Source organism: Elgaria multicarinata, chromosome 2 (genome assembly GCF_023053635.1).
Source record: "Elgaria multicarinata webbii isolate HBS135686 ecotype San Diego chromosome 2, rElgMul1.1.pri, whole genome shotgun sequence".
Taxonomy (NCBI): Eukaryota; Metazoa; Chordata; class Lepidosauria; order Squamata; family Anguidae; genus Elgaria; species Elgaria multicarinata.
The window spans coordinates 75089836-75117614 of NC_086172.1; the positions used below are offsets into that span (position 1 = coordinate 75089836).

The 27779-nt window shown below is 44.4% G+C and overlaps 2 protein-coding genes across 3 annotated transcripts in view; one reads left to right on the forward strand and one right to left on the reverse strand.

Annotated features, from left to right (window-relative positions):
* VIL1 (villin 1) overlaps nt 1-18464 on the forward strand; it is a 36917-nt gene extending 18453 nt beyond the window's left edge. The window contains exons 6-21 of the mRNA XM_063116754.1: nt 1254-1362; nt 1736-1846; nt 3603-3805; nt 5684-5762; nt 6059-6157; nt 7586-7739; nt 8673-8773; nt 9329-9466; nt 9909-10067; nt 10639-10818; nt 11164-11309; nt 12083-12227; nt 14210-14398; nt 14990-15058; nt 17122-17259; nt 18241-18464. Coding sequence (XP_062972824.1) covers nt 1254-1362; nt 1736-1846; nt 3603-3805; nt 5684-5762; nt 6059-6157; nt 7586-7739; nt 8673-8773; nt 9329-9466; nt 9909-10067; nt 10639-10818; nt 11164-11309; nt 12083-12227; nt 14210-14398; nt 14990-15058; nt 17122-17259; nt 18241-18354 — 2134 coding nt within the window. The 3' untranslated portion in view covers nt 18355-18464. The remainder of the gene's footprint in view (nt 1-1253; nt 1363-1735; nt 1847-3602; nt 3806-5683; nt 5763-6058; nt 6158-7585; nt 7740-8672; nt 8774-9328; nt 9467-9908; nt 10068-10638; nt 10819-11163; nt 11310-12082; nt 12228-14209; nt 14399-14989; nt 15059-17121; nt 17260-18240) is intronic.
* Nucleotides 18465-20984: 2520 nt separating this feature from the next.
* USP37 (ubiquitin specific peptidase 37) overlaps nt 20985-27779 on the reverse strand; it is a 47192-nt gene continuing 40397 nt past the window's right edge. For both annotated transcript variants that reach the window (XM_063116753.1, XM_063116751.1), the window contains exons 23-24: nt 27551-27689; nt 20985-25274 (exon numbers count right to left, since the gene is read on the reverse strand). In XM_063116753.1, coding sequence (XP_062972823.1) covers nt 25187-25274; nt 27551-27689 — 227 coding nt within the window. In that variant the 3' untranslated portion in view covers nt 20985-25186. The remainder of the gene's footprint in view (nt 25275-27550; nt 27690-27779) is intronic.

The following is a 27779-nucleotide window of genomic DNA, read 5'->3' on the forward strand; positions in this document are numbered from 1 at the left end:
GAGGTAGAGCCATCTTGATCTAGAGGGGGAGGTTAGAGCAGGTTCATTGATGGAGATAGGGAGTGAAGTTGAGCAGGTTTTGGCTGTCTCTGGCTCAACACCTTGGGCTGGGTCCAGATTTAGGTGTGTTCAATTGTGCTGGCGGAACTAGACTTTCTCACCCCTTCTGCCCATGGCAGCATTTCCAGATCCTGGAAAACATTGCACAAAAGGTCTGGGAACCTGCACAATGGGGTAAGCTATAGGGGGAATCCCCCAAAACTGTGCGGATGCACTTTTCCATGAGCAGAGTTCTTTTGCCCATGGAAGGCAGACCCTGGATCCATTGTGATTTATTTGCTTAAAGCAAGGGAGGGCAACCTCTGCCAGTGAGCCTAATCTGGCCCTTGGAGGGTTGAGCACCCACTGCAGGTCCCACCTCCTGCCCTCCCCAAGCACAAATCATAAATCAGAGATAAGCTGGGGATTCCCTGCAGGCTCCGTCAAGTGCTGACCGAGTCCTTTCCAGCCCCCCTCTGAATGCAGATGGGGCAGGAAGGAACTGCTAGACTTGACCAGCACTTGCAGGAGCAGGCTCCTGCAAGCGATACCAGAGTCCCTTCCTGCCTCAATCTCACCTCATTCAGAACACACGGGGGTGGGGGGAAGGAGGCACTCCTTTTTGCTTTGGATGCATAAAGTTGACACTATATAGCAGCCTCCAGGTGTGTTTGACTACAACTTCCATCATCCCCAACCAGCAAGACCATTGACTGCACTAGCTGGATGTGATGGGACATGTACTTGAACACATCTGGAGGCTGCTGCATAGGATAGAGATAGTCTGTCCATTTAGGGGTCTGGAAAGGGTGTAGTTGCCAAAATAAATGTGTAAACATCATGGGTCTGGAGAACATAAGATACTACCTTATACCAAGTATCCATCTAGATCCCTTGGTCCATCTAACTCAGTACTGTTGACACTGACTGGCAGTGGCTCTCTGGCAGTGTTATTTCCAGCCCTACGTGGCAGTACCAGGGATCAAACTTGACACCTTCTCCATGTAAAGCAGTCGCTCTTACCACTGAGATATGGCCCCTGTGTGTGGGGAATGCAGCAGGACCTTTTCTTCCTACCCCCCTGCTGCCATGCTCTGGCTCCCCACCCTCCCCACGTTTTCTCCAGCAAGGCATGCTGGGGGGGAGGTAAACCTTTTCCTCTGCAGAAGTCATGACTATTGAGGCCAGATCCTGACCCTGCACTTTTCCTGCAGCTACAAGAAGGGTGGAGTTGCCTCAGGCATGAAGCAGGTGGAGACCAATACGTACAATGTGCAACGCCTGCTGCACGTCAAGGGCAAGAAGAACGTCGTGGCTGGAGAGGTAGGTCAAAAGCGGGAGGGGAATGGGAGCCTTAGCTCCTTGTGAAAACAGCTGGGATGAGAGACTGAGCTCTTTGAGATTCATTTACCACTGATGGGCAATCCATAAAGCCATCCCAGTACTGGGGCCAGAATACAAACCACAACAGCGCATTCGGATCTTGTACGCATTACACAAGTTTGCAGATGCGGCAATAGGTTTGACCCTCCTGTTGCAGCAGTGCAATAGGTACTTTTATTATGTATATATTATTTATATGCTGTGCTTCTATCCTTGGTGAAGTGCCCGAGCACCACCCAAGAGGCTCTTAACTGTGCTGTCTGTAAAGAAACTCTGAAAGCCTTTTCCCAGCTGTGCTGCTTTCCTTGCATAGGTGGAGATGAGCTGGAGCAGTTTCAACCTGGGCGATGTGTTCCTGCTGGATCTGGGGAAACTCATCATCCAGTGGAATGGTCCTTCCAGCAACCGCATGGAACGGCTGAAGGTATGAAGGATGCTGTGTGGATACTGGAAATGAGGAAGCTGGGTGGACATGAGAGGGACGAAGGAAGGAGGATTTTGATACATGGGCTTTCTATGATGAGGTGGGTGGGAATGTGATATTTCAAATCTAAAAAATATCCAAGTGAATCATATTTTATGAAATTGGGGATATATAGAGATTGGGAGGGGGGATCAGGAACAAATTTAGGCACTTAATAACCCAGCAATAGGACTTACTAAAATTGAATGACACTGAATGGCCTCCTGAATAACCTTGAGACTACATTAAATGTATTAGGTTCACTGTGCAAGCAACTCATGGTTTAATGCAGTCCTGTGGCCATTCATAAATTCAATGTATTCATCTGGTCACTGGGAGTCATTCATTTCAGTACATCCAATGAATGGAGGGTGTAATGCATTGCAAGATGCTGAAATGAATTATTGTTTTAGATCTGTATTTGAGTTTGGAAAAAACAACAAAGTAATATGGGGGTTTCTGCAGTGGTGTAAACTTGGTTCACCTGTTGGAAGTTGCCTCTTCCCTTCACAATTTATCCCTGCCATATCACATCCAAATCTTGTTTTAAGATTCCTCAGGACTTTTGTCCACAAATCTTCTTCTGTGCTAAAGGTAAGTTGTAGAAAGTGTGAAGGGCAAGAGTGCATTTGAGCATGTGCAGAGTACCTTTCCCTTACTACCACAATTAGCCTAACTCAGATCTGGTTTTAGGTGGAAGGGTCCTGTTAAAACAGCTGGATTACCTGGCAGGCTAGTGCCCCTCTCATCCTCAGCTCCAGGTGGTAGTTACATCTTCGTTTTATTTCTATACACATACACGCACACACACACAAGAGCACTCCCATCATTCCCACTTTTCAGGGGGTCTCCATACTGAAACCTGCCCCTTCTCCTCCAAATTCATTCACATAATATACTTTATGCCACAGTTGCCTCCCTTCTGAAGCAGGGATGAAAAGCAAATGCAGAAGGTTCAATTTTTTTATGGCCTCAGAGTCTTGAACTTGGTATGAGGCCTAGGAGGGGACTGACAAGTGAATGAGGGATGCCAAATTTTACATGCAGGGACAGTCTTGCCATTAATCAGAGTGAGGGGGTTGCTTCAGATGGTTGATTTGGGGTGAAAGGGCAGCAAATAGTTAACTATTTAATTTAATATTGTTGTTCTATTTCTATTCTCAGGAAGGCAGAGCGGTACTTATCTGCCTTATGTGCCAAAATAATTTGGCTTGCCTTGGTTCTTACGCAAGCTTGATTAATGAAGTGGTGGTGAGGAGGTTGAAGGCAGCAAAACGTTCTGGGACAGCCCTCTCTGACCAGATTCACGTGATTGCAGGGGGTGGGGAAGGGTGCAGGAGAATAAGTCATTATAGCTTATTCCCCTGGCAAACGCGTGCTGGATGGGTGCTACATTACACTTGCTGGGTGTGGTTTGTTATGTCGTCTGAACCCGGCAAAGGTAGGTTTACAAACCACACCACAACCCATGGCTTGTTCCAGTGTTCAAAGGTGGTTTGTAACCCAGCCGCACTGCACACCCTCACCAGGTGTGACCGAGGAAATAAGTTAGGGTGGCTTCTTTTCCCTCCCTGATAGTGTGCACCAGCCCTCCTCTCTCCCTCCCACATATATACACACACACAGACTGTCCCACAGCCATTGTTCTCTCCCTTTGGTCCAATGCTGTCCAGACTCCCTCCTACATCCTTCTGACACTGGCTTGTGCTCCTCGCAGGGGATGAATCTGGCCAAGGACATCCGTGACCGGGAGCGTGGGGGCCGAGCACAGGTGGGTGTGGTGGAAGGTGATAGTGAAGACTCCTCTCCTGGGCTCATGAAGGTCCTGACCTATATACTGGGGGAAAAGAAGAGCATCCAGCCGGCCATCCCGGATGCCGTGGTGGACCAGAAGCAGAAATCCTCTCTGAAGCTCTACCAGTGAGTAACAGTTGGCATGCAGTGGCACCTGAGATCAGTCTAGGCAAGGAGCTTGTGTGGAGAGTGGAGGACACAGCTGCAGGAACAGTGCATACACACCCGTTAGGCAAGCAGTAACTGGGAAGTGTGGGGAGCGAATGGGCTCCTGCTACTAGACATGTTTGCAAACTTGTGCCCATTCTAGAGAAACACACATTTGTCAAAAGGATTTTTATAACACTGGCAATAGAGTGACTTTGGCAACGAGGGCAACCCAAAGCGATCCACCTGCAAACAAGCGTCTTCAAGCAATAGGAAACATTTTGACTAACTACAAGCATATAAATATAAATATGCATTTATCTGGTTGGGGGAAATGTCTGGTAGAGCAATTGCATTGCACATAGGCAGATCAATCCACCATGTAAGACTTGGTGGAGCTTGGATTGTAGGAAAATTAGCTGGGTTCCTGTAGAGGCTGGCTCTGGGGCTAAAACAAGGCCGTGGGAAATGCTGACTGTTCAGTTTGCAGTACGAAGGGTTTGTTTTTATAAAAAAAACAAAAACAGTTTTAAAAATAAAAACTGTTGTTTTTACACTGTTTTTATGTTTTTTTTAATTTTTGTATACTTTTAATGTTTACTATTTTTAATTGTTGTAAACCGCCCAGAGAGCTTTGGCTGTGGGGCGGTATATAAATATAATAAAATAAATAAATAATAAAAAATTTGTTGGGATGAAAGGTTGAGGAGGTGGGGATCAGGAAAATCAGGGTCCCTAATGGACTTGAGAAGCAAAAAGAAAGGGTTGGGTGAGCGTAGAGAGCGGGGAGGAAGAAGGGATTGAGAGGGGTTGGAACTCCTGCAGTGGAATCTGAGGGTCCCAAGAGAGCCCTAATATCCAGTGGTGAGATCTCCAGAGATGTTATAAGTCCGTCAGCCACAGAAGGGAGCAATCCAAAAACTGGTACGCTTGCTGCTCAGAAGTCTTGCGTTTTTATACTTTTTAACCAAAGGCTTTGATGTCATGACTTGCTTGAGTGTAACACTAAAGCTGCATAAAAGCTCTTAAGAATTAGGAATTGCAGTTCCTGACTGCAAACAAAAAGTGTGAGCATTTTAATTCCAGAGCCAGCACTAAAATATAAAGAGGTGAATGAGTGCAACTCCAGTGGAAGGGTTTCTTAACAATGCAGCATTGTGAAACCTATTCAGCCGTTTAATTCCTTTGCTCTACACCCCCGGGGGTATTTCCTGTCTGTCAGGAGAGGGAAATGATTTTACAACTGGTCATCTGCATGAGATCTATTTAATATTCTGCCTGTCTTGAGGCGTCAGTTTTTATGAAACTTTAGTTTGTATTATAATGTCAAGCCTCACCTTTCCCATGTACCCTGAAGCTACTGAGTAACCTCCTTTGCTCATATTAGAGCTTCTTAACTAAGCTCAGATAAAACTTTCTTAAAGGCCCCATGCCAGTATGGACGGGCTGCTGACAGTAGGAAACCCTTTTGATGACATAGGGTGACCATATGGAAAGGAGGACAGGGCTCCTATATCTTTAACTTGTATAGAAAAGGGAAATTCAGCAGGTGTCATTTGAATGCATGCAGCACCTGGTGAAATGCCCTCTTAATCACAAAAGTTAGAGCTGCAGGAGCCCTGCACAGGGAGACCCCAGATGGGTTCCTCTGTTTCCAAAGTTTCAGCAGACACTGCCCTATTTTCAAATATTTCTCTGCAACCACGAAGATTAAAAAAACCTCTCCTTCTCTTTCTTTCCCTGCTCTCCTGTCCTCCTTTAAAAACAGTGTGATACATAGAGGCTTTCTAAGATAGTTCATGTGTAGCAGCTAGTTCTGTGACGCCATCTTGCTCTGTCTCTCCCCTCCCCACCCAGCGTCTCCGATGCGCAAGGGAACCTACTCATCCAGGAAGTTGCCATCCAACCCCTTACCCAGGACCTCCTGAAGCATGAGGCAAGTGGCTTCCATGACTGAACTGGTCACACCAGGACAAGCCCAGCAGGAGTAGATTTGGCTTAAGCTTGCTGCGGGAGGGAGGTGGGAGGAGAAGAGATGAGGCATCATTCTGAAGCTCAGCTAACACCATTGCATCCCTTCTGCCTCCCCATTGCCACTCCAACCCCAAAATGAGAAGCAGAAAGGGTGGTGTCTCTAAGAGAAAGCCTGGTGGCAGTGCTGCCAGTGAGAGAAGGCCATCCTGCCCCCACCCTGCTGCTTTCTTACCTGGATCCCACTTTGCCTCCTGCCAGGACTGCTACATCTTGGACCAGGGCGGCATAAAGATCTTTGTGTGGAAGGGCAGGTTCTCCAGCAAAGTCGAGAGGCAGCAATCCATGTCACGGGCCTTGGTGAGTGAGGGCAGGGCAGGGCTGAGGGTGTCTTTGGGATGGGAGCAAAGCTGGGTCCCATCAATAGGAAGGGCGATAGCTCAGTGGTAGAGCATCCACTTTTGCATGCACAAGGTCCCAGGTTCAATTCCCAACATCTTCAGGTAGGTCTAGAAAACCTCCTGCCTGAAACCCTGGAAAGCTGCTGCCAGTCACTGTTGACAATACTGAGTTAGCTGAACCAATGGTCTTACTCAATATAAGGCAGAGTCATATGTTACATCTGGCGTCATATGCAGCAAAAGTATCTTGTGAGATATTAGGGCTCCTTGGAGATAACTGGGAGAGTATCCCCACTTCCTGTCATCTCGTGCATTTTAAAAGGGATCTCAGCTCTTTTGGCTCCAGGATTCCAGACCTTGACTAACATGAATGTCACTAAACCTTGCATGTTGTCATTCTTGATTTTGAAACAAGCGATCACATATATGAAACAGAAACAATGATAGGTGCTATTGGGGGCGGGGGGGGACTGGACTCCACCACCCTCTGCTCCTAATCGCAGGCTCGTCCTTACAACGAAGCAAAGGGAAATAGCTGCATCTGGTGGCAAAATGCAGAAAAGAAATCTTCCTCTGGTTATTTGTTTAAAATATGAACTCCAGCCCAAAATTAGGATGGGGAAGGAGTCATTTTGACATGGTTTTTAACATTTTGCTTCAGGTGGGAACACGTCAAAGACTAGCACTAGACACAGACACACACAGGGGGCAGGGTGTTGTTGTTGTTTTACAATGTTATTTTTTAAAATACTAAGGATTTTGATTTGATTGGTCTCCTGTAACACATTCAACAAACCTGGGACATCCTAGAGAAGCAGATTAACTCTTTATAAGCCTACAGGTACCTTTATTTCCACTGTAGCACGTACAGCAAGCTAAGCTTACTCCACGAAGGACTTGCAGCATGGATAAGCATGGTGTTCCTCTCAAATGCAGAATTTCCCAGACTTAGTTTTATATCTTAAGTCAGAAGATAGGTAAAGCGCTGTTTTTGTAAAGGGCTGTGTGCTCTTGGTAGGCAGAACAGGGGAAACATGTTTAGTTACGACAATATTTATGAAGGGAGCAGAAAATCAAATAGATACATCAGGAATCCTGAAGGTTTGCTGAAGTATAACCAAACTTTAAAAAATGTGAGAGGGTATGCCCCCCCCCTCCAAAAAATCTAAATGAGGACTGAGTGTTCTCAGTGGCCGAAGAATGTTGTATGTCATTTTGAAGAGAAACCAGAGTGGGAGGGAGAATGGAATATCCTGGAGAGGAGCATGGCTATGTGGAACCATGAACATGAGCACTGCTCATGTTCATGGTTCCAGATAAAAACCAACGGATGAACAGATTTGCTTATGGTTATCCTATTGTGGTCATGTCCTCTTTCCCACCTCAGGGTTTCATCAAGGCAAAGAACTACCCACCCAGCACCAATGTGGAGACTGAGAATGACGGCTCTGAATCGGCCATCTTCAGGCAGCTCTTTCAGAAGTGGACTCTCGCCAACCAAACTACCGGCCTCGGCAAGACCAACTCAATTGGAAAAGTAGGTAAGTGCTAGAGCCTGCCTGCATCGGGGAGAAGATAGCTAAAGGTTGCTTCGGACAGGTATGGGCCTCACAGTGGAATAGCCAGCAAAGAACGTTATTGTGGATTGTCTCTGTCCAGTTTTGGGAAGAAGATTTTTGTCTATGGTGTCCTCTGCATAGCCTTTTTTTTAAAAAAAAAAAGTATTATTATCTTAGGAGGTGGAGGAGCAGTAGCTCTCCCAAAATCGCTCTGGTTTGCACACACAGCATTGTGGCGGCCTAGAATGTTGGTTGGAGGAAACTGTTTTTGTGGGTCACCTTCTACCCCCTGGGTTTCTGCAGCATCCTCTGCAAAGATGTAGTGATGGCCACCAATCTGGAATGGCTTCAAAAGGGGGTTGGATAAATTCCTGGAGGCAAAGGCTATCAATGGCTACTAGCCCTGATGGTTGTGTGCTATCTCCAGTATTCAAGGCAATAAGCCTGTGTGCACCAGTTGCTGGGGAACATGGGTGGGAGGATGCTGTTGCACCATGTCCTGCTTGTTCATCCCTGGCCGATGGCTGGGTGGCCACTGTGTGAACAGAGTGCTGGACTAGATGGACCCTTGGTCTGATCCAGCAGGGCTCTTCTTAGGTTCTTATGTAAAGCAAAAGTCCCCCTTCCCCTTATGAATTGCAGAGGTATTTGTGTTGCATATGAACAAACATAGCTCTAGAAAGGAACACTGCTGGGTTTTGCAAGCATATAAGTGCCCACCCTCTCTTTTCAGCTATGGGAACCATTCATGGCTAAGTCCCCTTCCTGTAGGAGTAACATGTGCACATTTGATCCATTCCATCGACCCTCTTATCTTGTCCCTGCCCACTCCTGACGCAACAGCTTGGTCTCAGACACAGGCATGCTGTTTCACTCCAAGCCTACCGACTTACCTCCCTGTCATCCTTCCAACAGCCAAAGTGGAGCAGGTGAAGTTCGATGCCACCACTCTGCATGCCAGGCCGGAGATGGCTGCTCAGCACAAGATGGTGGATGATGGCTCTGGAGAAGTGAAGGTAATAACCGGGCCTGCCAACCCATTCTCAGCTGGCTTTGGGACTAGTTGCATGATTTGAGTGACACAAAGGCCTCCTTTAAATGAGCCATTTATTGCACACTCATGATTGGCCACATATAGGGGCTGTGAGTGCTGAGCCATCTAACTTTGCCCAGCACCATATTATTGGTTATAACCCCTCCCCCACGACACATAATTTAAATGTTTACAGCCAATGGTGTAGTGGTAAATTCCAAAGTGCAAGCACTCATCATGACAATTCCCATAGCTAAGGCCCCAAGGAAAGTCCAAAGATGCAGGCCACTGTGTTGATCCATTTCCCATCGCTGCATTATAGATACCTTTTGTAAAGCAATTGTGGTTCTTATTGCCTAGTCAAGACCAAGCCACCCCCAAAATACTCTGCATTGCAACAGACTAAGCTCAGAGGGACCAGGAAACTCTGAGTATGTCCTTCTCCCTGCTGATCAAAAGGCCCCATGGCTTCATTCCTGGCTCTACCACAGAACTGCCTCCTGCCATCCTATTGCTCCTATTCTTCTTGCATTGACAGGTGTGGCGTATTGAGGATTTGGAAATGGTGCCAGTGGAGGGTCGCTGGCTTGGCCATTTCTACAGTGGTGACTGCTATCTCATCCTCTACACGTACCAAGTCTACAATAAGATTCACTACATCATCTACATATGGCAGGTGAGCGCAGGGAGAGGAGTGGACAAAGGAAAATGATGTATGAGCAGAGGAGACAGGTGAGAAACAAGCTGCTCACATACAACCCTGCCACGTATTGTTAAAGAGGCATAGAAATGACTTACACACTTTAGACAATCTGAGGACTGGAAACTTATTCTTGTACCAAAAAAAAAAAATGGTAAAGGGAGCTTAAGGTTTCAGGCTCATGAAGATGTCACTAATCAACCCTGTGTTGGACTACAAATCCCAGCATGCCCCAACCACCATGGGCACCCAAACAGCTGGAGGGCACCAGGCTGAGGAGGGCTGCACTAGGTATTGCTGTTGGATGCTGCATTCCAGAATCCATAGCACAGTCAAGAGTTGCAATGTTTCCTAGAGGCCTGGATAGAAAATCACCTTTCCAATGAATACTCCAGCTTGTCCTCTTCCTGCTTCCCAGGGCCGCAACGCCAGCAAGGATGAGATCACTGCCTCGGCTTACCAGGCTGTCATTCTAGATCAACAGTTTAATGATGAGCCCGTTCAGGTGCGGGTGACCATGGGCAAGGAGCCTGCCCATCTCATGGCCATTTTCAAAGGGCACATGGTGGTATATGCGGTAAGTGGGAGAGAGACAGACTGGGTGGTGATCACTTTGCCTTGCTTTGCCGCCTTCAGCCTGTATGCTGAGGGCCAAAAACAGGTGTAACGCAGGAGGCCCATAAATGGATCTCCCAAAGCTCTTTTTATAAACAGCACTTTAAAGCAGCTGTGGTGGTGGTGGTGGGGCTCTGATTTTGATCAGAGTAATAGTGCTGAAGATAGGTGTGTGTGTAAGCCTTCCATCATGTTCCTAATCTAAATTATCCAGCTTCCTTTCAAGTCCTGCTGTGGGTGGGGAAATGCAGGTACAATACAGGTCATTTGTATCCCCCACCTGCCCCAGAAAGGCTCTAAAATAGGAGGTGGGGGGGGGTCACTGTTCTCAATGGTCGCCATAGGCTTTAAGACCTGGAGGGCCACAATGTAACCCTGGTCTCGGGGTTACACACCCTTCATCAACTAAATTCTGAAAATGTGCACCTCTGTTCTTCATGGTTTATCCTCCTCCTGCTTTCCAAACTCCCAGAGCCTGGGTTGAAGCTGAGGCTCTCATAGGTTTCTGAGTCCTTTCTTTCCTCCTTCCCCAGGGTGGTACCTCCCGGGCGGGCAACACAGCTCCGGCGCCCGCCACCCGCCTTTTCCAAGTTCATGGGACCAATGAGTACAATACCAAGGCCTTTGAGGTGCCTCCCCGGGCCTCCTCCCTCAACTCGAACGATGTCTTTGTTCTCAAGACTCAGAGCTGCTGCTACCTTTGGTATGGGAAGGTAGGTATCACACCTACGAGTAGTGGACTGGGGCTAGGGCACTTGCAGGCTCTGGGCATTGGAATTCCCATGGCTGCTTTGCATGAAACAGTGGGATTTAGTCAATTGAGAGGACAGGGATGAGAATAAAGGCAGCTGTGGCAGCAGGGGTTTTCTCAGTGCCACAATTTTCTGGCTCTAATTCCTGCTAAGAGGAAGGAACAGCAGCTGGAGACCGCCATCAGTCTCGAGGTAGGAGGAAGTGGGCAGGGAAGAGGTAGGACCTCAGAGCTGCTATGCTAACAGCTGGAGATGCCCTCTGAAGCCTCTTTGCATAACCTGCCCTGCCCTGGTTCTTTCCCACAGGGATGCAGCGGGGATGAGAGGGAAATGGCCAAGAATGTGTCTGACCTGATCTCCAAGACTGAGAAAGCAGTGATTGCCGAGGGCCAGGAGCCGATGGAATTCTGGGTTGCGCTGGGCGGGAAGTCTCAATACGCCAACAGCAAAAGGTAATGTCTTCATGGAATGAGGAGGAGGAGGAGGAGCTCCACGCTCACGGGTGGGGGGAGTAATACAAAGTGTGCCCTAAGGAGACTTGCTCATCTTACACCATATCCTTAACCACACTGGGTTCTGAGGAATGAGGGCGATCCCCTGGGTTAAGCACTCCTCCATGTTCAGGGTCAATGGAAGCAGCCTCTGAGCACATTCACACCAAGCTTCACTCTCCCCAGTGTTAAAGGCTGGGCAGAGCAGAGCAGGCCGCTGTCATCTGCAGTCCAAGCTGGGGGACAATGGTGGGTGTCCAAGGCCACTAGGACACATTAACGCACTGGCATGGCAATTAAACTTGGGGATTTTTCCCCCCTTTGGTGCCAATAGGCTTTTAAAAACTTAATTGCCAGGCAGGGTGGGTGGGTGGGTGGGCTTTCCAGCCCACCCTCCCCACATGCTACAATGTCCCCAACCCCACCCTTTGCATGGTGATTAAGCTTAGAAGAAAACTTGCATTGATGCCCATGCCCTTTGGTGAGGGGATCATTCGTAGTGGACAAGTGGCAAGGAGTTCTTGGGAGAAAGTAGCAGATGGGAGAGTTAAGCACACACAAACACCCACCCACACCCCGCTGCTTCTCCCCTCCAAATGGACCCCATTCTGATTTGGCTTGGTAAGGAAGTGAGCCCCTCATGGTTCCCCTCCATGGCATTTGTACACAATGGGGTTGTTGAGCCTGGAGTTGCTTTAGCAGAACCTGCTCTGCCTTTCCTCCTTTCTATGCAGATTACAAGAAGAAAACATGTCCATCACACCTCGGCTCTTCGAGTGTTCCAATAAGACAGGGACTTTCCTTGCCACAGAGATCACAAATTTCACTCAAGATGACTTGGAAGATGATGATGTGTACTTGCTGGATGCCTGGGACCAGGTGAGTCTGAGCCAGAAGGATGGAGTAGTAGAAAGAAGAAAGCATTTGCTCCTGTCCCACTACCCAAGTACATTACCAGATGAATGTTCTGCCCCCTTTGAAAAAAAGATACTGAACTTTACTTCCATGATTGATTCTGCACACTGAAAAATCTTAATTGCTGATTTGTTTGCACACCCACTCCCCATCTGATATAATTACTGACACTATATTTGGACATGGACGGCTATGTGATATTCTTGTGCAAAGTCTTCAGAAGATGATGATGATTTATTACATTTATATCCCAACTTTTTTCCTCCAAGGAACCCAAGGTGGCATACATAATCCTCCTCCTCTCCATTTCTATCCACACAACAACAACTCTGTGAGGTAGGTTGGGCTGAGAGTCTGTGACTGGCCCAAAGTCACCCAGTGAGCTTCCATGGCCGAGTGGGGACTAGAACCTGGATCTCCCGACTCCCAGTCCAACACCTTAGCCACTACACCACACTGGCTCTCATACTCTGTCTTTGTCTTCTGTCCATTCTGGATTTCTTCCTCCCACTTTCTTTTCTTTCCCAGTTGTTAACATGAAAGAAAGAAAAAGAATTATGCTAAGACCATACTAGCGTAGATTTGGAAGAGAATTCTCGTGTCGATTGTCCACATGTAGCTCATAGAGCACAGATTGTCTTCTCAGATTATCTACAACTTCCATTGCACATGGAAAGGGAACGACACGTGTGCGTCTTTCAAAGAGAGTTGACGATGACTTGATGCTGACAACTACTCCCAACTCTGTGGATACCAACAAATTAGTCAAACGAGCAATCACATTCATTTATTATCTATATCAGTGGTCTTCAACTGGTCCAGACCCGAGACCCACCTTGGACTCCCAACTTGCAACATGGGACTCACTTTCACAATTGCCCAATATGGCGGCAACAGCTTTGCCATGTCACATTTGGACTGATCTTGCGACCTACTTTTGGGTTGTGACCCACTACTCCCTTACTCGTGTACCAACCTATTGCAAGTTGCATAAATCAGCTAATAGACAATCCTGCATAAACCTACCTTGTAGATGAAACACAGAGATGTTTTAAAACAGCATGTTACACCTATAGAGCTTCTCATGAGATAAAACATCCTCTAACCAACTATTTAAGCCGCAGAAGGAAAAAAAATAGTTGTTCCATTTCCAGCAACCATTCAAAAGAACAGTTTATGTTCTCCAACATTTCAAACTTACAAAGCTTTCTCAGGCACATTCAGGAATGTGCAATCCAATTTGAAGGAGACATAGCACAGTCTTGGCTTCAATATTAAATCAATTATAACTGTAGGGCCTTATAGCCAAACTGGGTGGTAGTTGTGCATGGGCCTTGTAGTCAAAGTAGCCCACTGTCTCCTAGTCAGCAGATTCAGTGGGAAATCTATGCAATGGAAATTGAACCATACCATGAGAACGTTGACACAGAGCAAGGGCTTTGGGCATCTTTTCTAAAGCGATAGCACCACACCAGGATTTGAGCTCAGAATCTGCTCTGTTGGAGACTCATTTCTAGAAAGATAGCTGTGTTTATTTGTCATAGCAAAAATAGCAGGAGCACTGCAGCACATTACAGGCTACCAAATGTGTTATGTTGGGTGTTGGAGCTTTAAACAGAGGATTCTTGGTTAGCATTTCTTCACAAGATCTAATTATTGCTGGTAGAAGGGAAAGGCAGGAATGGGGAAAAGACCAGGAGAAGCCTTGGGATACTGCACTTGCTGGGTACTAGGAAAGTTATTTTAAATGCCTCTACTACTACAGGAAGCAAAGAAAACAATTATTGAGACTCCTCTCACAAGGGTTCTGGGAATGTAGGTATGTATCTGTCATAGAAACTTTAATAGCACATGAACTCCTTTTCAGCATTATGATTCTAAATTCCATGACTGGTTACATGAACAGCAGCCTGGCTTCCATTAATAAAGAGTTGTTTCTTCTGTAGGTTTTCTTCTGGATTGGCCAAGATGCAAATGAGGCTGAGAAGAAGGCAGCAGCTGTCACTGCCCAGGAGTACCTGCGGACTCACCCAGGTGGCCGTGACCTCGAAACCCCCATTGTGATTGTGAAACAAGGCTGTGAACCTCCAACGTTTACTGGCTGGTTCCTAGCGTGGGATCCTCTCAAGTGGACAGTAAGCAATATAGTGGTGCTTTGTCTCAGGACAAGCAAAAGGCAGCTGTGAACACCACACCATGCAAAACAGGGGTTAGCTATTCCCATGCTGATACGGAGGAAATCCACTTGGAGACAAATGTGTAGAAAACATTACGCTCCATCTGATTCAACTTTCTTGCTATAGAGCTGGGGGCGGGGGGGGGGAATGTGTGGCTTTCCAGATGATGTTGGACTACAACTCCCGGCAGCCCCAGCCAACATAGACAATAGTGAAGGATGATGGAAGTTGCAGTCTAACAACATCTGGAGAGCCTGCTATATGGTTTTATCAAAATTAAGCTTCATGAACTTTCAACTTGAACAGAATTGTTTACAGTTAAGGCTAGTTTGTCTGTTCACATATATCACTAGGTCCAAAGAGTCAAAGGAGTACTAAACTCAGTTGAACCTGTTCATAATTTGACAGTGTAGCAAACTGCTTTAAGGGTTGCATGGAACCCACTCTAATTCTTCAGTCCTCAGAAAGTTTTGAGTACCTACAGTAAAATCAATGCTTTGGCATCAGTTTGGGGTAGCATGGTACTCCTTTTGGTCTGTCTTCACACAGGACAAAAAATCATACGAAGAGCTGAAAGCTGAACTTGCAGATGACAACAGCCTCAGCCATATCACTTCTGTAAGTATTGCTGAAGTGGCATGTAGAGGATAATGGAGAAGGAAAATTGTATGCTTTACCATATTTCAACATCATATAGGTTCTAAGGTTCATTAGGTAGGTAGAAAATCTGTAACAGTAAAGTCTAGTTCCTTTACGGTAGTAACTGCTGGGTAGGCTTTCACCCTCAACTATCCATGAAAGGAATGTAAGGTATGTAAGGATTGTTTAGCTTGGGAAAAAAGGAAGCTAAGGGGGGGGACATGACAGAGGTGTACAAAATTATGCATGGTATGGAGAATGTGGAAAGGGAGACATTTTTCTCCCTCTCTCAAAATACTAGAACCCGGGATCATCCCATGAAGCTGATTGGTGGGAGATCCAGGACAAACAAGAGGGAGTACTTCTTCACACAGTACATAGTTAAATTATGGAACTCACTCCCACAAGATGGCCACCAATTTGGATGGCTTTAAAAGGGGGGTGGATGAATTCCTGGAGGTGAAGGCTATCAATGGCTACTATCCCTGATGGTTGTGTGCTATCTCCAGTATTGGAGGCAGTAAGCCTGTGTGCACCAGTTGCTGGGGAACATGAATGGGGTGCTGCTGCTGTTGCACCATGTCCTGCTTTGTTGGTCCCTGGCCAACGGCTGGTTGGCCACTGTGTGAACAGAGTGCTGGACTAGATGGACCCTTGGTCTGATCCAGCAGGGCACTGCTTATGTTCTTATGACTTAACAATTTAATGCATTATAGAAAGCTGTAATATTTTCACCTGGGACATTTGGGAAAATACTGCCTCTTCCTTGAAGAGAAACACAAATCCCCTACTCCTTAGCTATCTACAAATGATGTCTCAAATCCCCTCAAACCCACAGTTCTGTCCCAGATAATTTGGCACTTACATTGCATGCACCACCCAGAGGGACAGAGCTACCTATCTACACTCCTGAAATGTGTTTATTGATTTAAAACTATTCAGTCCACGATGCCAATTTACCAGCCTGCAACCTGGTTATAATAGCTACTATAACAGGGGTGGGCAACTTCAGTGGGTTTGGTCGCTGCACCATGCTTGGCCACCAGACATCACTGCCAGATGAAGCTATTGGAATCCCAGATAAATCTGGCTCCCTGCAGACCAGACAGCTGTTGAGCAGGCTGTTGGGAGCCCCGTTCTGTAGAGAAGCAGGGTGCTTCTCTACATTTTTGTCTGTCTCTTCTGCCAAGACTCTCGTTCACGCACTGGTTATCTCTCGGTTGGACTACTGCAACCTTCTTCTCTCTGGCCTTCCTTCGTCTCACATCAGTCCGCTGGTCTCTGCCACCAAGATCATCTTCTTGGCCCGCCGCTCTGACCATGTCACTCCACTTCTGAAATATCTTCATTGGCTTCCAATTCACTCCAGAATCCAATATAAACTTCTCCTGTTGACCTTCAAAGCTTTTCACGGTCTAGCTCCTGCCTATCTCTCCTCTCTCATCTCACACTATTGCCCCGCTCGTGCTCTCCGCTCCTCTGATGCCATGCTTCTCGCCTGCCCAAGGGCCTCTACTTCCCTTACTCGGCTTCGTCCTTTTTCTTCTGCTGCCCCTTACGCCTGGAACGCTCTTCCAGAACACTTGAGAACTACAAACTCAATCACAGCTTTTAAAACTCAGCTAAAAACTTTTCTTTTCCCTATAGCTTTTAAATATTGAGTTTGTTCTGACTCTATACTGTTAGCTTCACCCTACCCGGTGCCTGTTTACACTTCCCTGTGCCTGTTTGCATTCTCTTTCCCTCCTTATTGTTTACTACAACTTTATTAGATTGTAAGCCTATGCGGCAGGGTCTTGCTATTTACTGTGTAATCTGTACAGCACCATGTACATCGATGGTGCTATATAAATAAATAAATAATAATAATAATAATAACACAAACCCCAAGTGCCGTTTCTCTGCAGAAACGCTGGGGTTTTGGTGGTGGTCAGAGGGACTAGGTGGGACCACATGGTGGGGCGCCTATTACCCATCCCTACACTATACAGTTTATCCTTAGAACAGCTTTGAGAGCTATACCCTTCCCTTTTCTCTTTCAGGAAATTATTAATGCAGAAGAGATTTTCAGTGCCAACACAACCATGGGCAGCATGTCGTTCTGTATACACCCCCTGGAGAAATTGTTGAATGTCCCTGCGGAGGAGCTACCCAAGGGTGTAAATCCCAGCAAGAAGGAGGTGAGAGGTTATTCAGTTTTCCTGTTTACAGGGAACTTCTGTCCTTTCAGTAGCACTTGGTATGTAGAAAACCCAAGATAAACCAAATACACTACTAAGTTTACTAGATTGCCTTAGGAAAGTCACTCTTGCCAATTTTGTGTGAGGTTAAATGCTGCTATGTATAGAATAGAAATGAAACCGGATGAATTCAAACTTATAAGGAAAGATACTAGACCTGTGCACAAAAGTTTGCAAACATCAAGTAAAGCAATTGTTAGCAATGCCTGAAAAGGTGGGCTTGAAATAGATTAGCATTTCCAAGGGATATGGGAAATTGTACTAAAGTAGCAGTATTTGCTTCCAATGTCTCCCAGAAAGTGAGATTAAGGCAAGAATCCACTCCATTCAAGTTTCTCATTGACATTCAGCAGTGAAGAACTCTATTAGATGATTGGAACTCAAGAATTCCTCTTCCTCCTATGTGAGGTTCTACGAAGTAGCTAAAGTTAACAACTGTTTCATCTCAACAAACCTAGAATTCTTTAGTAGGAGCCTCTGACTGGGAACTGAGGCTGTGTACGGAACCCCACACAGTTAATCTTGTGCCACAAAATCCAGACAATTCCAGGTATAGAACAGGGTGACATACGCTAAATCAATGGTAAAAACAAACAAACCTTTAGTCCTCAAGGGTGTGGGAATAAAACCTTGCTAATATGCTGAAGCATCGATGAGGTTTAGAGAAGCCATGACTCCTATAGATCCATTCAGTCCCTTCCCAATACTACCGTCTGCTATGGCAGACACTGACCAAAAGCTGAGGTACACAATTTTAAAGATACAAAAACTGGCACATTCAAGTTTCAGAACGTATGTTCATCTTCATCATTTCAGTTGTTTAGGCTTTTCCCCTAATATTTCAGGGAACCTGGACAGAAAGGTTTTCACTGTTCTGCTTATGGCCCTAGCTCTCAACCCAGCCCATCTTTCTTCCCACAGGCCTACTTGTCAGAAGAAGATTTTCATGCCACCCTTGGAATGTCCCGCCAGAACTTTGCTGCACTGGCTCCATGGAAGCAACAGGCTCTCAAGAAGAAAAAAGGACTCTTCTAAACGTAAACTTACTTCTGCAATTAGGTGGATGCCAATCTTTAATTAAAAACACATCAAAGCTTGATTACAAGAGTGTATCAGAAGAGTGGTCGAGCATTTTTTGCCGGGATGAAAGGGAGTTTGTTTATACACCCTATAGATGATCTTATTCTAAGTTAACAGAAAAGAGCGGTCTTTAAAGCTTCCTCTACCCACCCACCCTAGTCTTATTTTTCTCTACCTATGAGAACCATGTTAGAAATATTGCGTTATGAATAATCTGATTCAAGTTAGACCAACATTCTAACTGTATAAAGTGGGAGGGGGTTTTCTGCTCAGTTCTATAGCAGTTGTAAATTGGCAGTTAACTGCTCTTCTCTGTGGGTTGTCTGTATTAAGGAAAGGACAGACTATGTTTCTGTTGTTACTTTCTTCAAACTCAATATAAAGAAACACTTTAATATATTTATCCTCTGGTCAAGTATATTCCTTTGCTGCTATCTTTCTATATGTCACATATAACTCCTAACAAAGTTAATATACAGAGAGAGTTTCTAATAAAGCACAAAGCGCTATTCTGGTTGGCCAGTGCCAGGCTGTCTTGAAGCTGATCATACCATCTGCCCTTTATCTCAGCTCCTCTGAATTTGATGTTTTGTGCAAAATTTGGCACTTTCGCAAGGTATGTGTGCATGTCTCATAAGAACATAAGTGACATGCTGGATCAAACCATGGGTCCATCTAGTCCAGCACTCTGTTCACACAGTGGCCAACCAGCTGTCAACCAGGGACCAACACAGCCGGACATGGTGCAACAGCACCCCCCCCCACACACACATTCCCCAGCAACTGGTACACACAGGCTTCTGCCTCAAATACTGGAGATAGCACACAACCATCAGGGCTAGTAGCCATTAATAGTCTTCTCCCCTAGGAATTTATCTAACCCCCTTTTAAAGCCATCCAAATTGGTGGCCATCACTACATCTTGTGGTAGTGGGTTCCATAATTTCACTATGCGCTGTGTGAAGAAGTACTTCCTTTTTGTCCTGGATCTCCCACCAATCAACTTCATGGGATGACCCCAAGTTCTAGTATTTTGAAAGGGGAAAAATGTCTCCCTATCCATATTCCCCACACCATGAATAATTTTGTACACCTCTATCATGTCTCCCCTTAGCCCTTTTTCCCCAAGCTCAACATTCCCAGTTGTTGTAATCTTCCCTCACAGGGGAGATGCACCAACCCCTTAGGCATTTTAGTTGCCCTTTTCTGCACTTTTTCCAGCTCTACAATATCCTTTTTTAGGTGTGGTGACCAGAACTGTACACAATATTCTAAGTGCGGTCGCATCATAGATTTGTATAATGGCAATATGATACTAGCAGTTTTATTCTCCATTCCTTTTGTTATAATGCTTAACATGGAGTTTGCCTTCTTTACAGCTGCTGCACACTGGGTTGACATTTTCATCGAGCTGTCCATCACAACTCCAAGATCTCTTTCATGTTCAGTCTCCCCACAGCCCGCTCCCAAATACATCTGCACTGACACTAGTCTGCATCAGGCACACGCAGTGTTAAAGGTTTCTGCAGCTTTGTTTTACCAGCCCTTTGGGAAAGCCCTTCCTTGCAAAACTGGAAAATGATTAACTATCTGAGTTAAACAGCTACATTTCCATACAATCGTTCAAATTTTAAATTGCTTACCATACATACCCGACCCACTAGTTTGCTCCACCTCTCAAGCTTTTACAATACATAGAACTAAACTGGCTACTAATGGCAGTCCTTTAAAACAGCTAATTGAAGAATTGGAAGTTTCCTTAGAGGCAGTGCAGAAAGTGGGGTGCGGGTTTATACTTCTTACCTTTTAAATTATTTTTCTTATCTGCCTTTTTTTTGGTCTTCCTCTCACTGATTACAATGGCAGGGAAAATAGCTATGCCAGCTCCAGGATCATGCCTGGGGAATGAGGCAGCTTTGGATCTGATGTGTCTCTTTTTTGCCCATAGTGCTGTCAGAGTAGCCAAGAGGAAACCTTAACAAGGGATGTCTGTTTATGGAGGGAGAGGGGGAGTATCCTTTGGCCCTTGAGACACCCTCCCAGAGACCTCAGGATTCCACCATTAATTAAATTTAACTCACATGACTTACCATATGTATTTTACAAGGCAGATACACAGATTCTCACGCAAAGTGAAGAGCTAACCTCATATATAGGGAGCAAGTTACCATAACCATGCATAAGACAAAAGCAGAACTGGAACCTCTAGTCATCAGGCTGGTGCATCCCAATGAGATAAAATTTGTAAAGAATAGTTTGTGTCCACTGTATACTGGCAGAAATAGCCTCTCATTTCCCTGAAGAAGAATGCAAGAGCATTTACGCTACAACTTTACATTTTGTGGCCTGAAATCAGAAAATGAAGTTTTGAAACACATCCCACTCCATAATGTACATTTCCAGCAAGTGTACTCCAAACACTCAAGTGTCTCCAAAATTATGAAATGTATTTCTAAGAATCAGAAAAATAAGAAGGCAATAACTTTTTGGCATCAACTGCTGTACAGAAATAAAACCTGCTGTGAAAATAGCAGGCTCAGTTACAAGTCACTTGCATCTTTCAAGAAAGAAAAATCCGAATCAGCATTAATAAAGCGTGTTTAATTTCTCTGAAATCGATCTACACATCATTTAAAGAAGAAAAAAGGCAGAATTGTAAAGAATACATAGGAACAAGTCTGCTAGAACACAGAAAAGTGCTGCTCCACATTAAGTGTCAAGGGACACAAAGTGACTCCAAACATAAAAATCAAGGCATCCTCCACAATGCACATGCCAAGAAACTCTCACCTCACCTCACTCCCCTCCTCAGACTTGCTCATTAAAGAAACAGGATTAAATAAGTAGGGGCTAACCCTGGAAGCAGACAGCATAGGGTAAACATCTCCCTCTTCCATTTTCATTCTTAGGCAGTTCATTCCCTGTGTTAAGATCTATTTAAAAGCACACTTGTCCAGAACCTCTCAGCTCCTCAAAGCATCTGAAAATGTGCATTAATTTCAAGTGAAATGTTATTTTAATTGTAGATAATTAATATACCCATGGATTGGTTGCAGTGTCACCCTTCTAGCATCTCTAGAACTATGTATGAAACAAGGAGTACCATACTGTCCCCTAATGCTGATGACTTCCCATTAGAAAAAAAAGCCCAGTATAGAGAAATCACCAGAATCCTTTGTATCCTCTTCAACTATCTTTCCACAGATTTGAGTTTTATGCCTCCATCTTATAAAACGCTAAGTAAACACATTCCAACTGTGAGAACAAACGGAAGCCGAGATGTAACTCTGAGTGGAACAATAGTGCTGAAAACCCTATAATTACATGCTTAGATATTCAATTAGTGTTTTTTTTTTCTTTACAAGCTCATGAATAAATAAACCCCAAGCTTTTTATAAGGAAAACTTGTATTAAAGAACAGATGCTTGGTTATTTCTGAAGTTTTCTTCAGCAAACTACCTGAGCTACTTTCTCAATCCATGTTTATACAAGATTTGTTTTTCTTTGGGGGCGGGGGTTATGGAGAGTTTAGTTACTTAGTGCAAACACACATATGGCTATTTTTCTGTCTCAAAAATAGATACAGCAGAAATACGATGGAGAAAAGCGGATTCAAAATATGCTAAAGTACATATGGACCAAACTATAACTTCTATTGGCTGAACTCATGTTTAGTTGCTTTATTCTTTTTGAAATCAGGAATAGTATACTCAAGATGGTGTCTAAGAAGGTTTCATACCATGTGGCTGCTCTAAATCAAAACCTCACAAAATCCAATTCTAACAGACAACAGAATTCGAAATACCAGCAGCTGCAGCTCTCAAGAGATTTTCAAGGTTTCTGTATGATTTCTCAAGAGGATCTATAAGACTTGCTAAAAAAAACCACATCACCCACATACTTTAATATTTAGTTTTAAATGAAATCCTAAATGGCTAGGAAAACACTGCACAAAGGTAATCTCTTGCACAGCTTCGGCATTACAACATGTTTAAAGCAATATAGAAATGGGAGGGGGATCAATTTAGTGTAGCATACAATCATCCTCGTACACCAAACTGTATTTCTACAGATTTTGAGCAGATGATGAAATACAAGCCAAGATGCAAAAAAATAACATCCATACCCAGGAAGAGAGCATCAGGTGTCCCTTCCTTGCCAGCATGTTTTACTTAAGTGGGAAAAAATCCTATTTAGAAGGATGACATAGAAGTCCTTGACTTGTTGCTTGATATAATCATTATTTGACAGACACCCGTTCTTGCAAAGTAAGAGCCATGCCTCCAATAGAAGGAATATATATTATTTCAAATTGCATTCTCTGCTCAGCAAAACAAAGCAGCTTTGCAAATGTAAGGCTGGAGTAAAACTATACCTGGGCATTCTGCATTTTCTTATTAGGTTATCAAAGCCTAATATTTTGACTGTACATACACTAGCAACTTTGTCCTTGCCGCACGTATATATAGCATGGAGCTGTAGACATCATAACTGCTTACTTACAGTGGGTTGTATCCAATGTTCACATGAGTGGAAATCCACTTGTTTAACAGGACCTCCTTATCCTCTTCTCCCCCACTGTCTTGGGACACCTCAAATCTGCTCCAGAGGATCCCCCAACCCTCCAGAACAGATTTGGGAGCTGCAAGGGGAGGAATCCATTCCACCAGTGGTTCCCTCCCACTAGAATGACACCATTGGATACAACCCAATAGGTTGGATTCGGACCCTTCAATTCATAGAAGGGATCAAGATACAGCAGATGCGCTCACTGGAGGATGAAGGTATTTTAGCTGACAGCCTTCCTCCTGAAGCCCCCAGTGCTACTTCCAATGCTTTTGAGGCTCCCTCAACTCTCCAGAGCAGCCTTACAGAAGGCACAGGGAACTCGGGGGTGGCGATGGGGGGAATTGGAGAAAATGCTTCCCCTCCTGTCTTCTTGAAGGAGTGTATGAGTATCTGGAAGTAACCCAGTGTGGTAGGAGAAAGATGGAGAGCACTGTCTCAGAACTGTCAACAGATGTCTAGCTTTACACCAGAATCAAGGCTCTCTTCTTCACTGGAAAAAAATATCCTTTATACTTTGACTGTCAACAGTACAAACTTACAGTGGCAGAATAACTTAGCATACTATGTTTGAGGAGTATAGTTTTGAAGAACCTTATCTTGTTTGATATATCAGCCAGAATGGCAATTCAAGTTATCATCTTTACTATCCTACACATAGCAAGTGTCATCTAGAGTTGCCTTACACAGCATGTAATTCTATGAACCCTGCAGGGAAATCCTACTGCAACAGGTAATACCTGCTTTTGTACTCATTTTCAATGCTTTGTGTCTACTAGTCCAAGGATTTTATTTTTTTTAGGAAATTCTATGGTAATAACCACCCCCACCCCCTGCTGCTGCAAACAGAGGGGGGAAACATAACGGTCCCAATGCCTCTTTACACCTTTTCAAATGAGAGGTCTGAGTTAGGAGCAAACCAAGAAGCACATCAGTTATTTGCAATTTCATTGCCACAAAAGTATAAGTGAGAGAACAGGAACCAACTTCCAGCACTAAAAAAAAAAAAAAAAACTGGCACAAATTAATCTGATAGTGTTTTTCATTTTTGCCAAAATTACTTATAAAATGAGTTTTATGTTATCTAAATACCCTTTAAATAACTAAACCCTAACATTTCTGCCCTGAAATGTCTTGCAAACATCAAATAATCATGTTTGAATTTTCTGATTTTTTTCAACGTTTCACTGCACTTTTCACACAACTAGAATAAAGCTGTCAGCACATGACTCTTGCCCAATACACCCCCAACCTTGCTATAGCACGTGCAGTTTTTCATGTCAGAAGGCTGACACAAACACAGGAAACACGAGACAGAACTGCTGTCTGCGCTTCTTTTACTAATTAGCATTGGTTGGGGCACTGCTTGAAAAGGGCCTCTGCCCAATGCCAGGATGTGAACGTCTACTATTAGCTGCCTCTCTCACAGCCCAACCAGGACAGTCTTTAGTGAAACACAGCAAATATATATATATACACTCACACACACACACACACACACACTCAGAGAAATAAAATTGTGCTGCAAAAGGCAGTACTTAGAAAAGAATGCAGTCAAAAAGAATAAAAACTTTTAAAGTTAAAATATATATATATATATCTCATTATTAAACAAAGATGAAAGTGAACTGTGTGAAGATGATGTATGCAACGTGTTTCAGAGCACCAACAGTTTGTTTCCTGCATCTTTATGATCCTGCATTACAAATTGTGAGTGTCCAAGTCCATTTGTTTCAGCCATCCCAGGTTACTCCCTTTAGCCAATCATCAGCACTTTCCAGTGAATATTATGGATACAATATATGCCAGGTTACAGGCTATTGCTTATTTTGCTGTTGTGCTGGAAAGAGGAAGAAAGCCACCCAATATGTAGGCAAATGTGATAGGCAAATGGGTGAACTTGCAGTCTCCTCTCATAATATCCTTTGGATGAAGTTCTGAAGGAGCTGTTAAAACCTTTAGCCTGATTAACTCCATTTCTGGCAAAATTATTTCTTGAACATCGTAACAGAAAATAAAACAAACTAAAAAAAAAAGGAAGAGAACTCTGGGTAGAAGAAGGTTAACTGCATGGCTGAAGTCCAAAGGAAGGTGTAGAATGATCCATTCCTCCTATTCCAAGGGATTTGTCTCAATTATGCCCTGAGTTCTTGGGGGTTTGTGGCTCCTGCAAGTCAGGCAAAAGTTCAAAATCCTTTGTGCTCAGGAAGAGACATATTCTTCACAGGGGCTGCCGAACAGGCTTTCCCACTTCCGAGGAAGGCAGCTGCATATTTTTTTCTGTTTCTAGCAATTCATCGAATATCTCCCTAGGAAACATGAGAGACATTCATATCAGCAATCAAGGAGTGCATATATGGGGCAGCAAAGGTGTGGAATACACAAGACAAGCAATGGCATTCAAGGGAATTTCCTCAGTTGCAGATATTCTACGAAGTACAGCCTGGCAATCTTGTATCTCTTAAGCAATTCAGGTCCATGTAAGACAGTGGTTCCCAAACTTTTTCAGATAACCGCCCCCTTGGTTCCACAAACTCATGCCCAATGCCCCCTACCCTATAAAAATCATTATTCAGAATAGCGGTTTTCAACGACCGACTAAGGAAGATAATAACAATAAAATTCAAAACAGTAACAATTAATTTAAATATTTATTCAAAATCCAATTACATTTTTTTTTAGTTTATTCAATTAAACTTGATCCAGTGATATCATCTTTTCAAAGTTTGATAGCCATTTAGCAAGAATATTAGATATCACATTTAGTAACTAGGGTAGAGTACCTCACTATTCTTTAAATTCTTAATGTGATGGATGGACTTTATGAAGTGATACCAATTTTCCAATGTCTGGTTTAAAGTCACTTAACATGAGTCTTAAATCACCACGTTTAGTAATCAGGAGTCGATTTTTTTACTTGGAGAGAAGTAGGCAGACTACACTAAAACCACATTCCACCAAATATGTTGGAAATGCAACCAGGAGCTTCTGAACCACTCTCCATAGTGCAGCATAGTGGGGCACACCAAGCAGGGTATGTCTCTTCATTAGTGTTTTGGTGCTTTTGAAACATTTCAATTCACCGTTAAAAGGACTCTTCTTAAACGGTATTAATACATGTGTGGATTCTTCCCCTATATGGCTTGGGACCAAACTACCTTCTCTCATAAAAATTTCCCTGGGTTTTAAGACCTTCTGGAGAGGCGCTTCTCAGAAAAGACCACCTTGAGCGCCCCCCCCCCCGCCGCCCCTTTGCCTCTTAGCACCCCCCTGCTGCTCCCTTGCCTCTTAATGCCCCCCTATGCAATCCCACAGCCCCCAAAGGGGCAGTACCGTCCACTTTGGGAACCACTGATGTAAGAGCTAAGAATTAGGAAAAAAGGAACACATTGTAGACAACTAAAAGCTTTTAGAGCTGGGGAAGATTTTTTTTCCAGCCCAAGGGCTGAATTCAACCATCTCCAGATGTTTTGTACTTTAGCTCCCATGAGCCCCAGCCAGCATGGCAAATGGCCAGGAAATCTAGGAGTTGTAGTTCAGAACATCCAGAAGGCACCAGGTTGGGGAAGGCTGCCCTAGGAGACTACATTCCATTGATGTGCAAAGCTGAAAGTAGGGAAGGCAGAGAGCAAAGAAGTGGGGACAAAAATAAATAAATACAAACATATTGTAGCTTAAAGCATTCGTAACCTCAAGTCTGGATTACTGCAATGCGCTCTATTTGGGGCTGTCCTTAAGACTGTTCTGGAAGCTAGTGCTGGTGCAGAACGCAGCAGCTCGGCTGTTGTCAGGAGCCGCCTCTTTTCAGCATATAACTCCTTTGCTGAGGGAATAGCACTGGCTACCTATTGGCTACCAGGCCAGGTTTAAGGTTTTGGTACTAGCGTACAAAGACCTAAACAAACTTGAGACCAGGATACCTAAAAGAGCACCTTCTCTCTTAGCAACCTGCCTGATCACTGAGGTCGGCGGAGGGCATACTCCTGGTGGTTCCATGTGGACCTGTGGCTTTAGTGTAGTGGCCCCTTCTCTGTGGAACTCTCTGCCCCTGGAGGTCAGACAGGTGCCAGCACTAGGCTACTTCTGGCGCCTCCTGAAACCATCTGTTTCAAAAAGCCTTCCCCAGCTGATTAGCCACCATTTTTTTTTGGCTCCTTTGTTTTTAAATTGAATAATTTTAATTTGCTTTTTAAAACTTCCTTCTTTTACTATTTATATCTATGTTCACTGCTCTGGAATCTGTGTTAGATATTTGAGTGGTATATAAATGTTGTCAATCAATCAATCAATCAATCAATCTCTTACTAACTAAGGAGGGGCATTTTAGCCTTTTAGAATGGGGAAAAATCTGCAGGAAAGCTGGGAAACCAACCAAATAAACAGTAGTCAGGAAAAGGGGCTGCAGTCATCTGGGAAACCCCAGAGGGCCGGAGTGGGATCCCAGGAGGGTTGCATTTGGCCCCCAGGGCTGATGTTCCCCACCCTTAGGATGGAAATAAATTTAAGAGGAATGGAAATAAAATTGATAGAAAATGCAAATAAAAGCATCGGGCTCCACAAGGGAGAACACATGAAGAATATTTACTTGTGCATATAAAAGAAGATGTAGCCGCTCCGGTCTCTGTCACTCTGTACAGACACCTCTTGAGTTCTGGATACTTCCAAGTCATTATATGTGAACCATGCCTGCTTGCGAATATCGTATACATCACTAATATAGTGACCTTAAAAATGATGGAATAAAGAGAAAGGGGGGGATACACTGAGAAACAGATTGTAATTTCCAGACTACATTAAGAACCAAAAGTATTTTC